This window comes from Erythrolamprus reginae, chromosome Z (genome assembly GCF_031021105.1).
Source record: "Erythrolamprus reginae isolate rEryReg1 chromosome Z, rEryReg1.hap1, whole genome shotgun sequence".
NCBI lineage: Eukaryota > Metazoa > Chordata > Lepidosauria > Squamata > Dipsadidae > Erythrolamprus > Erythrolamprus reginae.
The window spans coordinates 3922337-3937011 of record NC_091963.1 but is presented as its reverse complement, the minus strand read 5'-3'; the positions used below and the strand labels follow the sequence as shown (position 1 = coordinate 3937011).

The following is a 14675-nucleotide window of genomic DNA, read 5'->3' as shown; positions in this document are numbered from 1 at the left end:
TGGTTTTAGAGGGCCGGACTAATATAATTAACTCAGTTCTAGCCAATACTGTAAAGACCCAGACCCTGGCCTGACCTAAACAACCAGACCCCCTCTACAGACCCATAATTGTTTGCTTTATGGCAACACGATGCACTACAGTCACTGCGCTGGAGTGTTTGCGTGGTTTCTGTGCTCAGCCGCTCTCGGTAGGAGGTCGGGGTCTGCTTGAGTGCGAGGATGAAAGAGCTCTTTCACCCTTGCACTGGAGCGGATCCCGACCTCCGGGAACCAGTCACAGACAACGGGTGGGCCGCCCCTTGCCCAGGTCTGATGCAGACACATATATACATATTGTGGTGTGGTTCTTTCTTCAATTTAAAAAAAAAAGAAATAAACAATTTTAAAAAAAATTGTTTGAAAACAACCAAGCTCAGGGAGCACCAAAGACCCCATGGATCCGGTCCCTATCCTCCTGCTCCCGACCCCACTCTAATTCCCCTCCTTTACAGCATTGATTATGTTCCCCAGTTGGGTCCTGAAATACAGTGATACCTCATCATACAAACCTTTCAAGATACAAACCCTGGGTTTAAGATTTTTTCCCCTCTTCTTCCAAACCATCTTCACCTTACAAACCCAAGCTGCCGCCACTGGGATGCCCCGCTTCCGGACTTCTGTTGCCAGCGAAGCGCCCATTTTTGCGCTGCTGGGATTTCCCTGAGGCTCCCCTCCATGGGAAACACCACCGCCGGACTTCCGTGCTTTTGCGATGCTGCAGGGGGATCCCAGCAGTGGAAAAACAGGTGCTTTGCTGGCAACGGAAGTTCAGAGGTGGGGTTTCCCAGCAAGGGGAGCCTCAGCGAATCACAAAAACATGGAAGTCCGGAGGTGGGGTTTCAAGGATTTCCGTGTTTTTGCAATTTCGCTGAGGCTCCCCTGGCTGGAAACCCCACCTCCGGACTTCCGTTGACAGAGAAGCACCCGTTTTTGCGCTGCTGTGATTCCCCTGCAGCATCACAAAAACACAGAAGTCTGGAGGTGGGGTTTCCCATGGTGGGGAGCCTTGGGGGAATCCCAGCAGCGCAAAAACAGGCGCTTCGGCTGGCAAAAGGGGTGAGTTTTGGGCTTGCACGCATTAATCGCTTTTCCATTGATTCCTATGGGAAACATTGTTTCGTCTTACAAACGTTTCACCTTATAAACCTCATCCCGGAACCAATTAAGTTCGTAAGACGAGGTATCACTGTATCTGCAAGAAAACCGCTGAGTTCAGAGAGCACCAAGGACCCCACCAATCATTTTTTCCAATCCACCTCCAAAGAGTCTTATTTTCCCTCCCTTGGGGAAAACTTGCATCGCCGTTAATTCTGGAGAGGCCCTACCTCCCCCCTGGCATCTCCTTCATCGGATTCAGAGGAAGATTCCTGAGCCGTGGAGGAAGGCCTGGACCGGCCGTGCCGCGGAGATGCAGAGGGTGTTTTTGATTCATCATCACTGTCAGCTCCAGGGATTCGGAGGGAAGCTGAAATGGAATTGAATAAAACATAGAAACATAGAAACATAGAAGACTGACGGCAGAAAAAGACCTCATGGTCCATCTTGTCTGCCCTTATACTATTTCCCGTATTTTATCTTAGGATGGATATATGTTTATCCCAGGCATGTTTAAATTCAGCTACTGTGGATTTACCAACCACGTCTGCTGGAAGTTTGTTCCAAGGATCTACTACTCTTTCAGTCAAATAATATTTTCTCACGTTGCTTTTGATCTTTCCCCCAACTAACTTCAGATTGTGCCCCCTTGTTCTTGTGTTCACTTTCCTATTAAAAACACTTCCCTCCTGGACCTTATTTAACCCTTTAATGTATTTAAATGTTTCGATCATGTCCCCCCTTTTCCTTCTGTCCTCCAGACTATACAGATGGAGTCCATGAAGTCTTTCCTGATACGTTTTATGCTTAAGACCTTCCACCATTCCTGTAGCCCGTCTTTGGACCCGTTCAATGTTCTACCTGTTAATGACTACTGCACCTTCAACCGCAACAACACACAAGTACGAAATCGTTTTAAACGAAATGTCAACCGCTCCAAAGTAAACTGCAAGAAATACGACTTCAGCAACAGAGTAATCAACGCCTGGAATGCACTACCTGACTCTGTGGTTTCTTCTCCTGACCCCAAAACCTTTAGCCTTAGACTATCTACAATTGACCTCTCCCCCTTTCTAAGAGGTCTGTAAGGGGCGTGCATAAGCGCACCACTGTGCCTACCATTCCTGTCCTATTGTTGTACCTCCTGATTCTTGGCAAATGTCTCTATTTCTTTTATGTACACTGAGAGCATATGCACCAAGACAAATTCCTTGTGTGTCCAATCACACTTGGCCAATAAACCTCTATTCTATTCCCTCAATTGTTGATCATATGGTTTAGCCACCAGACTCTTGACATCTCTGTGCTTGCAAGCAAACATTTCTCATTGCAAATCTAAGGGATTGTTCTTTTTTTTTTAAATAAATTTTTATTTTACAAATGTGACATACAAGACAAAAGAAAAAAACATACATAAAAACATATATATACAACATTTGGGGAATGAAAGTTTCCCCACTTTCTTTGTTGGATGTTTGATCAGAGAATTACACTTCTGTTACATAATATTAATTTTTGAATTCTTTTATTTGACGTGTTGCTTTGCATAAATTTTTATTTATTTATTTCTTTTAGCCAATCATAAAATTTTGCCCATGTTTTATAGTAATCTGTTTCTTCTTTTCCCTCTAATCTTTTGGATAGCCTGTCCATCTCCGCACAGTCTAGTATCTTTTTAATTATTATATTTTCTTCCGGTATTTTATCTGTTTTCCACTGTTGGGCATATACTATTCCAGCAGCTGTTAGTATATGTATAACTGGGTATCTTACCTCTTTTTTAATTTTTTTATTAAAAATACCCAATAAATATAATTCTGGGTTTTTTTCGATTTCTTCATTTGCCTTTTCTTTTAACCAATTTGTTATTTTATTCCAAAACTTTTTTGCCTGTGTGCATGTCCACCATTGGTGGTAGAATGTGCCTCTTTCTTTTTTACACTTCCAACATATTGGAGAGGTTTTTGGGAACATTTTTGCAAGTCTTTCTGGTGATAGGTGCCACCTGTAGAACATTTTTAATTGATTTTCCTTGAATGCGGTCGATCTTGTCATCTGCCAATTGTTAATCCATAATTTTTCCCATTTTTCTAGTTCAATTGTGTAGCCAAAATTCATTCCCCAGCTTATCATATTCTCTTTTACAATTTCCACTTCTGTCTCATAACAAATCAAACATTTATATATTTTACTGATTAATTTTTCATCATTTTTTAATAGTGTTCTGTCCAATTCACACCCCCCCCCAACCCAGGGATTGTTCTAATGAGAAAACAAACTTTGACCTTATATCTCTGTCTCCCAACTTCAGGTAACTCCTCCGTCCCAGATAGTTCTGCCTCACACTGGCAGCCCCAAACCCAATGTTTTCAAGTGTTTTCATGAACATCACCTTGACTTATCTTTGCAGACACAATTTCCGTGATCTGAGATGTCAGTTTCTGCAGAAATTCCTCAGTTCCCACTTCGGTTAGAGAAATCTGTCTCTGAATTGCTTCTCCTTCCATGTGCTCTCCTGATAAAAAAAGAAAGAAAAAATATGGGGCTTAGTCTAGGGATGAAAGCATCAGGCTAGAAAATAGCCCCACATTGAACCTGAAAGCTGGCTAGGTGACTGTTGTGGTTAGCTCTGGCCCAGCTCCTGCCCCAAGGACTGTGGATGTGGGGGAGACATCCACATGCTGCAGGCCTGTTTTGCCCCCGGTGGAATCTGCTGATGAAGGCTCCTCTGACCAAGAAGACATGAGTGACAGGGAGGAGGAGAGTGTGGCAGACAGCTCAGAAGGAGATCAATTATCTAGTTCCTCCTTGGATTCAGAACAAGAGTTAATGATACAGCCACGCATGCGGAGAGTGATGCATAGGCAGCAACAACTGAGAGATTATTATCAAAGAAAATGAGGCCACCTGTGGTTGGGTGGGGCTGTGGTGATTAGTGAGGCTGCTATAAAGAGCAGCCTGTGGGTTTGGCCATTGTGGAGGATTATCTGATCGTTGTGTTTCGTGCCTGCCTTGCTGACTTTGACCTTTTGTGTGCTGATTTTTCCCCCGCTTTGAAACTAAACCAGGGCAAAGTGTGTTTCACTTTGTGAAAGAAGAAGGACTGTGAATTGCCTCACAGCTGCAACCTAAGTATCTCAGAACTGATAAGGGACTTGTACAAATTACCAGTTTGTTTGGAGACGAGGGCTCTTTGCTATACCAAAAGAGGGCTTGGTTTAAGTGAATTTTCAAACGTGTGTGTGTGTCTGAAATTTGTACCTGTGAATTTTTGGGAGGATTCTACCAGAGAGCCTGACGGAATAGTGACTGTGGGCCAATCAGCAGGAAACTGTGAGTTTTGGCATGGAAGTCAGCTGGGTAAGCAAGTCACCAGGACACAGGGAGTTCAAGTCCAATCTTAGGCATCAAAACCAGCTAGGTGATTTTGAGCCAATCACCAGGACCAACGGGAACTTTAGTGCTACCTTAGGCATGAAAACCAGATGTTGGGCCAATCCCCAAGAAACAGGGAGTTCTAATCCTGCCTGAGACATGAAACCTTGTTGGGTGACCACGAGCCAATCATCAAGAGCTTGGGAATTATAGTATTGCACGAAGGCATGGAAACTAGCTTGGTAACTTTCATATATGTGTGTGTGTGTGTGTGTGTGTGTGTGTGTGTGTGTGCGTATGTATGTATGTATATATATGTGTGTGTGTGTATATGTGTGTGTGTGTGCGTGCGTGCGTGTGTGTGTGTTTTATGTCGGATCACCCTGGTATATAGAAGGAACGTCACAGCTCCTTTTTGCCTCTAGATCCAACCCAGGGCCATTTCAAGGCAGTTAATTTATTCATAGCCAACAAACTATATTCTGTATGTGTCAAATGTTTTTTTAGCTGGAATTTTAAAATTAAGGGAGACTAGGATGGTCCCATTTCGGCCTTGTTCTGGCCTCATCAGCTAGCCACACCCTTCCTTACTGGGATTTGATCCTTACAAGGCAGAGTCCACCGGATCAAATCCCAGTAAGGAAGGGTGTGGCTAGCTGATGAGGCCAGAACAAGGCCGAAATGGGACCATCCTAGTCTCCCTTAATTTTAAAATTCCAGCTAAAAAAACATTTGACATATATATATATAAATATATGTTTGGGTATGTATATGTTGTTTGCTTTTAAAAATATGATAGGGTTTTATGTGCTTTTTAATATAGAAACATAGAAGTTTCTATGTTTCTATATTAAAAAGCACATAAAACCCTATCATATTTTTAAAAGCAAACAACATATACATACCCAAACATACCCAAAGAAATATTATATTTCTTTTTGCTGGAATATTGTTTTTATTATTGTTGTGAGCCGCCCCGAGTCTTCGGAGAGGGGCAGCATACAAATCTAATAAATAAATAAATAAATAAATAAATAAATAAATAATAATAATAATAAATATGTTTGTCACCTTGAATTATTTGTAAAAATAATAAATGTGGAATATAAATAAAAAGTTTGAGTCATTGATTTGATTCTGAAAAATAACTCTGTTTATTCCAATTCAGTTTATGTCCAAGGCTACATTGGGTTTGTGCTTTGATCTGATTTAGAGATTCTGTAATATCATCTCTGAGCAAACCTGAAATTTCCAAAGTTCTACTGTGGATCTAAACAAGCTTATTCAAGAAAAGTTAATACTTCAAATGTGTTCAAACCCCTTCAAAGATGTTTCACCTCCATCATCAATAATTTTTTATTATTACAAAATGAAGGCAGCTAAAGGAGAATTTTTAAATTTATGGTTTTAATGGGTAATTGATCATTATTAGAAAAGGCTCTGAAATAGAAACCAGACTTACATCAAAAAAATATTCGAAAGTTAGCATATATAAGGTTTTTACAATTTTCCCTACCTTTTCCAGCTTCAGAAGTTTGAGCTCTGGAAAAAAGGAAAAACAAGTCACATTTTCCTATTTCCCACATTTATTCTAGCCATTTTTCCTGACCAATATTTAATCTGGAAGATGGAGTGGATAGAAGGCAGTGGGGCTGTGAGTAAGTTTTAATTGCTTTTTTGTGAAAGGAAACAAGAGGGAGGGAGGGGAAGAAAATAGGAGGAAGGAAAGGGAGGAAGGAAAGAAAGAAAGAAGGAAGGATGAAATAGAAAAGAAGAAGAGAGGGAAGGAAGGCTAGCTTAAGCAAACAGTTGTTCCAACACCCCATAGTAGAATTCATTTTAAAAAAACCATTTAGAAACATAGAAACATAGAAGACTGACGGCAGAAAAAGACCTCATGACCCATCGAGTCTGCCCTTATACTATTTCCTGTATTTTATCTTAGGATGGATATATGTTTATCCCAGGCATGTTTAAATTCAGTCACTGTGGATTCACCAACCACGTCTGCTGGAAGTTTGTTCCAAGCATCTACTACTCTTTCAGTAAAATAATATTTTCTCATGTTGCTTTTGATCTTTCCCCAACTAACTTCAGATTGTGTCCCCTTGTTCTTATGTTCACTTTCCTATTGAAAACACTTCCCTCCTGAACCTCATTTAACCCTTTGACATATTTAAATGTTTCGATCATGTCCCCCCTTTTCCTTCTGTCCTCCAGACTCTACAGATTGAGTTCATTAAGTCTTTCCTGATACGTTTTATGCTTAAGACCTTCCACCATTCTTGTAGCCCGTCTTGGGACTCGTTCAATTTTGTCAATATCTTTTTGTAGGTGAGGTCTCCAGAACTGAACACAGTATTCCAAATGTGATCTCACTAGCACTCTATATAGCGGGATCACAATCTCCCTCTTCCTGCTTGTTATACCTCTAGCTATGCAGCCAAGCATCCTACTTGCTTTCCCTACTGCCCGACCACACTGTTCACCCATTTTGAGACTGTCAGAAATCACTACCCCTAAATCCTTCTCTTCTGAAGTTTTTGCTAACAGAACTGCCAATTTAAAAACATCACTTAAAAAAAAAAACACCACAACTTTCTTATTGCCTTTGAACAAATGAGGTTTTTAGTATCAACTCAAATAGAGATATGCTACACGTCTCTGCACAACATTGACTAAAATGAGCAAAGAAATGTATTATTCATAGCCTTTTTCTTTCTTTGCTGTCCTCATAATTGCAATCAGCAAGTTAGTGCAAATAGGTTTTTAAAGATATACCCCATCAGGGAAGGGTCTTCTCTCAGTTAGGTGTTGGTTCCCAGCAATTCAGGAATGTGAAGAATTTGGAAGATTATTGTACTAGACTAATTAAATAATATAATCTATAAATATCATACATTTTCATTAATACTTGGATAGGCTATGACACACTTACCCAATTGATGTCATGATGGCCTCTGTCACCATCACCCGCTCCTGGGTCAGAGACTCAGCCTCTTTCACTGCAAGAGAACAGTAGCACTGATGATGTTACCTGGTTTGGTGGTGCATAGATGATAGATAGAACAGACAGGATAGGTAGGTAGGTAGCTTGGTAGGTAGGTAGATAGATAGATAGATAGAGGTAGGTAGGTAGACAGACAGACAGACAGACAGACACAGATAGAGGTAGACAGACAGACAGACAGACAGACAGGTAGACAGACAGACAGACAGACAGACAGACAGACAGACAGACAGATAGAGGTAGGTAGGTAGACAGATAGGTAGATAGGTAGATAGATAGATAGATAGATAGATAGATAGATAGATAGATAGATAGATAGATAGATAGATAGAGAGATAGAGAGATAGATAGACAGACAGACAGACAGACAGACAGACAGACAGATTAGATAGGTGGGTGAGTGGGTGGGTGGGTGGGTGGATGGATGATAGACAGACAGACAGACAGACAGACAGACAGATCGATCAAATGATAGGCAGGTGTAGGCATGTAGGAAAAATGATGGATGGTTGATTGACAGATAAAATATATAGAGAGAAATGGTAGATGACAGACAGTCAGATGGACAGACAGAGGCAGAGAGACTTACCATCCAACACTTCCAATGAGGCGCTGCAGATAGACTGACCAGCCTGATTGGAGGCAATACAAGTGTAGTTCCCACTGTAGGGTTTTTCCACATCCAATAAGATCAGGCTGTGCTGCATATTGGAACTGGCCAGTTTATAACCTGGAGTGTCCGACCTGATCCACAGGATGTCTTCGGCGTGAGATTCTTCCTTCAACCACGTTACGGAGGGTGAGGGAGTCCCTAAAAGGGAAAGGGAAGGAGGGGGGGGGAAGTAGTGAGGTTTTGGGTCAAAGATGCTACAGAAAGACTTTTAGGGGTAGGAATATTGATTTAAACAGACACAATGATAAGGATGAGAAAAATGACTGCAGTACAGATAGTCCTTGACTTACAAAGCTTCATTTAGTGACCCATCCAAAGTGACAATGATGCTGAGAAAAGTGACATGGATCCATTTTCACACTTACGACTCTGGCAGCATCCCCATGGTCACATGATCAAAATTCAGACCCTTGGAAACTTTATTTATTTTTTTATTTAACTTCCTGGGTTGAAGTGACCCCCTTTTAAAGTCTTTCTAATGAACAAATTCACTTTAAAAGTAGGTGATTAATTTAACAACTGCAGTGATTCACTGAACAACAGTGGGAACAAAAGTCATAAAATGGGGCAAAAGTCTCTTAACAAATGTTACAACGAGACTTTGTGCTCAATTGTAGTCACAAGTCAAGGACTGCTGTAGTCAAAAGGAGTGGGTGGGATGCTTATTTACCTTCCACCTTCACTGAAAGGGTGATGCTGACCCCTCTCCTCACTTTCTTGTTGGTAAATCTTTCCAGGAATCTTGGTGGCACTAGCTGCTCATGAATGTCTGAAAATTAAAATATATTAAAATTAAAAAGAGAGAGAAAGAAAAATAAGCCACAGAGCTTGCTTGCTTTTGCATAGACCAAGAATCCAAACTTCTTTGATGTGGGCAAAACAACCCTCAAGCAAAACACATGGAGCTTCGATATCTCACCTGAGTCATTTTCTTACCTTTTTCTGGTTTTCTGTCCTCACCAGCTCCTACAAGAAGACAAAAAAGAGACTGAGTGAAATTATTTCATTATAGCTTTCTCTCTCTCTCTCTCTCTCCCTCCCTCTCTTTGTGTTATCTGTCTCTATCTCTGTGTGTCTCTGTCTGTTTTTCTCTCTGTCTCTCATTGTCTCTCTCTTTTATCTATCTAACAATCCATTCATCTACCCATCCTTTTGTCTATCCCTCTATCTATATCATCTCTCCCTGTATTCTTTCTTTCTTTCTTTCTTTCTTTCTTTCTTTCTTTCTTTCTTTCTGTCCGTCCATTCATCCATCCATTCATTCATCCACCTATCTAGTATCATTTATTCATCCATCTATCCTCCTCTTTTTGTGATCTACAGTGTTCCCTCGATTTTCGCGGGTTCGAACTTCGCGAATAGCCTATACCACGGTTTTTAAAAAAATATTAATTAAAAAATACTTCACGGGGTTTTTTTCTATACTACGTTTTTTCCCGCCCGATGACGTCATACGCCATCGCCAAACTTTCATCTGCCATTGCTGATTGGTCGAAATCTCGGCCAATCAGCGTTGTTATTGCAAAAAAAATAATTATTGTTAATAAATAATTATGTTTATAAATATCAGGATCACTTATTCAATGGTGAGTACCAGTAATAATGGTGAGTAAATGATTGTTAAGGGAAAGGGAAATGGTAATTTAGGGGTTTAAAGTGTTAAGGGAAGGCTTGTGATACTGTCCATAGCCAAAAATGGTTTTTTTACTTCCGCATCTTTACTTCGCGGAAATTCAACTTTCACGGGCGGTCTCGGAACGCATCTCCCGCGAAAATTGAGGGAACACTGTATTTCTATTTATTATCCATATATATTTTTGTCTATCCACATATATTTTGTCTTTGTCCATCTATCTATCTATCCATCCATCCATTATCTATATGTCTGTCTGCATCATATCTCTCTTTGTCTTCTGTCTGTCCATCCATCCATCCATTCTTTCTGCATTACTGATAGGTTGTCCCAGTCCCACCAGATGCTAGGCAAGATCCTCGGGGGGGGGGGAGCGAGGCATATAAATCCAATTAATAAATAATTAATAATAGTCTAAAAAAATGCATCATTGCCATTATGTGGGTAAAAGAAACCAATTGGGCGGAGGCACTATCCAAGGCCTCGTTCCTTAACCAAATGACAACTGCCTGATGGAACAATATTGCTTTACGCTGCCTCTGTTAGAGTAAGAAGTTGGGGATTTATTTATTTCCAAAAGATACCACAATATATAAAAAAAATCCAGACTCTGTAGTTCTGCAGATTTGGCCTATCAAGGAATAACATTAACAACCATTTCAGCCTGTTTACCTTTGACTACGAGCCTGGCTGCCGAATACGCAGACCCAGCAGAGTTGGTGATGAAGACAGAATACTGGCCGTCGTCCTCTTTGGTGACCTGGAGAATGTCCAGGGCGTGAAATTCACGGCTGTCTGTCCTTTGGAGACGGTCGCTCGTGTGTAACGGCTGACCGTCTTTGAACCAGTAGAGACGTGGTTCTGGGAAGCCTGGGCAACCAGAGAGAGATGTATGAGTTATATAAGACTAATTTATTTTATTTATTTATTTGTCAAACAATTATAGGATGATAATTTGTACATATTAACATTAGATAAGTAATGATAAAAAGTAGGCAATAGGACAGGGACGGTAGGCACAATGGTGCGCTTATGCACGCCCCTTACAGACCTCTTAGAAAGGAGGAGAGATCAATTGTAGATAGTCTAAGGTTAAAGGTTTTGGGGTCAAGGAATCCATCCATTGTTCCACTTAATGCCCCATTGAGTTACTTGGCTAGCCCCAGTGTGCCACTAACTCCTTTCGGCCATTCAACATTGAGAATCAGACATTTCTTGCAAATGGAGGCAAATATAGGTCCCAGGATAATGTTTCAGGATCGAATCTGGGTCAGTCAGCAGGACAAGAGGTTTTGTCTTCCAAACTTTTGGAGTCGTGCTGGCACCCATCCCCAGGAAACATCTCACTAGAAGGGAGTGTGTTTTGGGCTATTCTGTATTTATATAGTGCTTGTTATGTGTGACTTTTTAGTTGTTGATCGGGGTGTTAATGGGTGTCTATTAAATTGTTAGTTATTGTTTCCTTATGCTGCCAAGTCCTCTGCTCCTAAGTATTTAGTGAGCTGATGGTAAACCAGCATGCCTGTTGATTGACAAGGGGTCCATTTCACATCTTCAATTACTTCTGTTAGGACTTTGTCCATAACTATTGGGTTGCCAATATATTGGCTGCAGGTGTTGAAGACTGCCACAAGAGGGAGCTAGAGTTCATAGCTTATTTGTTGTGAGCCGCCCCAAGGGGCGGCATACAAATCTAATAAATTATTATTATTATTATTATTATTATTATTATTATTATTATTATTATTATTTCTCTGAGTCACCCTCTTTGTTTCTCTTTGTCTAAGATATGCACTGCTAATGGTTACTCACTGTTAGGTTAGCTCTGCAATCTCTCCATATTGTAGTTATATATTATAGCTAAAATGTGTTTAGGCTCAATATCTTTGTTTATTGATTATGACAAAGACACCTGGTAAGAAAGACTATGTACTTGGGAATATTTGGAGTCCTATTCTGACTTATGTGTATGACTTTAGATTGTTTACCTAAAGATGTTATTTCTCAAAGTAAACTTTAATTCAAGTTAGTATATCTATGTGTGGCTAAGTAGTTATTCACAACTAATCTCAATTTAAAAGTTTCTGTGTGTGCACAACTTGATAAACAAGGGTTACTCTGCTCAACTTCTCTGGCTGTTTTTGTCCCTGCTCGTCCAATAACCTTCGTTGCTTCAAAACTGAATGTATGTCTTTCTTCATTGCAGTGTGAGGATACCAATGATGGCTTACTTCTATTCTTGCAATCTGGTGGTCAGCCCACAGGGACAATCCATGCAGGGGAGATTTCTTGAGTCAAAATTTGCCACTCGCTGGTGATGAATTTCCTGTCAAAGGTGGGACCAGAGAACTCATGGTCTCCCATTTCTAGCCTGGCACCTTCACAACTACACCGAACTGATTCTCCTATTGCAATGCAAGCTCCAGCCCTTTAGTACATACATCCTAATGCTAGTTGCATACAAAAGGAGGAGAACTTGCATCACAACAATGAATATTCAGGATTTAAAAAATCTGCTTAATTAATGTTGCAATGCCTCAGAATCTAAGCACACAGTGGCTGGAACTGAACCCAGAACCCGAGGTGTGAGACGAAACCAAATTCAAATTAAACCATTTTCAACCCGCAATGTCAGGCTCACCCACTGCCTGAACAACTCCAAAAACGAAGACCAGCATGCAAGAAATGACTGTGGGGATGGGAACGACCCCAGTACCTTTCACTTTTAGATGGAATTTGGCAACGGGGGCTCCAGGCGCCACGTGAATATCGTGAAGTTCATCCATGATTTGAGGCAACTGTTCCTCTTCTGTTGTTGACTCCACTCCTTCTTGCTCCCGGCTGGTTCAAGAGATGGTGGGATAGACAGGGAGGGCAACACAAATGATTGACATGCCAAGCCCACTTCCAGATATAATTAGAACTTAGAATAATAGGTTTGGAAGGGACCTTGGAGGTCTTCTAGTCCAGTGCTTCCCAACCTTGGCAACTTGAAGATATCTGGACTTCAACTCCCAGAATTCCCCAGCTGGTGAATGCTGGCTGGGGAATTCTGGGAGTTGAAGTCCAGATATCTTCAAGTTGCCAATGTTGGGAAACACTGTTCTGGTCTAACCCTCTACTTAAACAGGAGGCCTACAGAGATGTGTTCTCCATGTTCTGATTTGGAAGTCAATACAGATAGTATTTACAACCACATCTGAGCCCAAAATTTATGTTGCTAAATGAGATAATTGTTAAGTGAATTTTGCCCCTTGGGCGATCTTTCTTTGCCACACTTCTTAAGCAAATAATTTCATTTGTTAAGTTAACTTATATATTTATACAGCACGGAAACTGCTTTGGTCGCGTTGATGGATGATCTCTGGCGGGCCTGGGACAGGGGTTTATCCTCTGTCCTGGTGCTCCTTGACCTCTCAGCGGCTTTCGATACCATCGACCATGGTATCCTTCTGCGCCGGCTGGAGGGGTTGGGAGTGGGAGGCACTGTCCTTCAGTGGTCCTCCTCCTACCTCTACGGTCGGTCGCAGTCGGTGTTAGTAGGGGGTCAGAGGTCGACCCCGAGGTCTCTCCCTTGTGGGGTGCCTCAGGGATCGGTCCTCTCCCCTCTGCTATTTAATATCTACATGAAACCGCTGGGTGAGATCATCCAGGGGCATGGGGTGAAGTATCATCAGTACGCTGATGATACCCAGCTTTACATCTCCACCCCATGTCCAATCAACGAAGCAGTGGAAGTGATGTGCCGGTGTCTGGAGGCTGTTGGGGCCTGGATGGGTGTCAGCAGACTCAAACTCAACCCTGATAAGACAGAGTGGCTGTGGGTTCTGCCTCCCAAGGACAATTCCATCTGCCCGTCCATCACCCTGGGGGGGGGAACTACTGACCCCCTCAGAGAGGGTCCGCAACTTGGGCGTCCTCCTCGATCCACAGCTCACATTAGAGAAACATCTTTCAGCTGTGGTGATGGGGGCGTTTGCCCAGGTTCGCCTGGTGCACCAGTTGCGGCCCTACTTGGACCGAGAGTCATTGCTCACAGTCACTCATGCCCTCATCACCTCGAGGCTCGACTACTGTAATGCTCTCTACATGGGGCTACCTTTGAAAAGTGTTCGGAAACTTCAGATCGTGCAGAATGCAGCTGTGAGAGCAATCATGGGCTTTTCCAAATATGCCCATGTTACACCAACACTCCGCAGTCTGCATTGGTTGCCGATCAGTTTTCGGTCACAATTCAAAGTGTTGGTTATGACCTATAAAGCCCTTCATAGCACCGGACCAGATTATCTCAGGGACCGCCTTCTGCTGCACGAATCCCAGTGACCAGTTAGGTCCCACAGAGTTGGCCTTCTCCGGGTCCCGTCAATTAAACAATGTTGTTTGGCAGGACCCAGGGGAAGAGCCCTCTAACTCCTAGTAGGCGCTAACCATGAGTTGAGAAGATTCTTGTGCGTAGCTTCTTAGCAACAACTAAAAAGTCACCCAACTGGCTTTCACCTCTAAGGTGGAACTAGAACTTGTAGAAGTGTCCCCCCCCCCCAAGTTACCCACTGCCTTTAATGCCTAAGGTAGGACTACAACTCATTGTCTCCTAGCGATTGGCCCATGGACACCCAGGGAGTTTTTATAACTAAAGTGGGACTAGAACTCACAGCCTCCTATTGATTAGCCCAAAGTCCCCCAGCTGGTTTTAATGCCTATGGCATAGACACAAGAGATCCACGAGTCTACGATTGATCAAAGGTCACCCAGCTAGTTTTCATGTCTAAGACGGGGCTATAAATCCCTGCTCCCTGTTGATGCGCCCAAAGTCACCATTGGTTTCATATCAAAGTAGGACTACAACTCCC

General features: G+C 42.0%; 1 protein-coding gene across 1 annotated transcript in view; it reads right to left on the bottom strand.

Annotated features, from left to right (window-relative positions):
• The window catches only part of OBSCN (obscurin, cytoskeletal calmodulin and titin-interacting RhoGEF), a 334659-nt gene that overhangs the window by 124352 nt on the left and 195632 nt on the right, over positions 1-14675 (bottom strand). The window contains 9 exon segments of the mRNA XM_070766937.1: positions 1365-1504; positions 3527-3649; positions 6026-6051; positions 7448-7514; positions 8109-8330; positions 8863-8961; positions 9129-9158; positions 10498-10695; positions 12542-12666. Of these exon segments, the coding sequence (XP_070623038.1) occupies positions 1365-1504; positions 3527-3649; positions 6026-6051; positions 7448-7514; positions 8109-8330; positions 8863-8961; positions 9129-9158; positions 10498-10695; positions 12542-12666 (1030 nt within the window).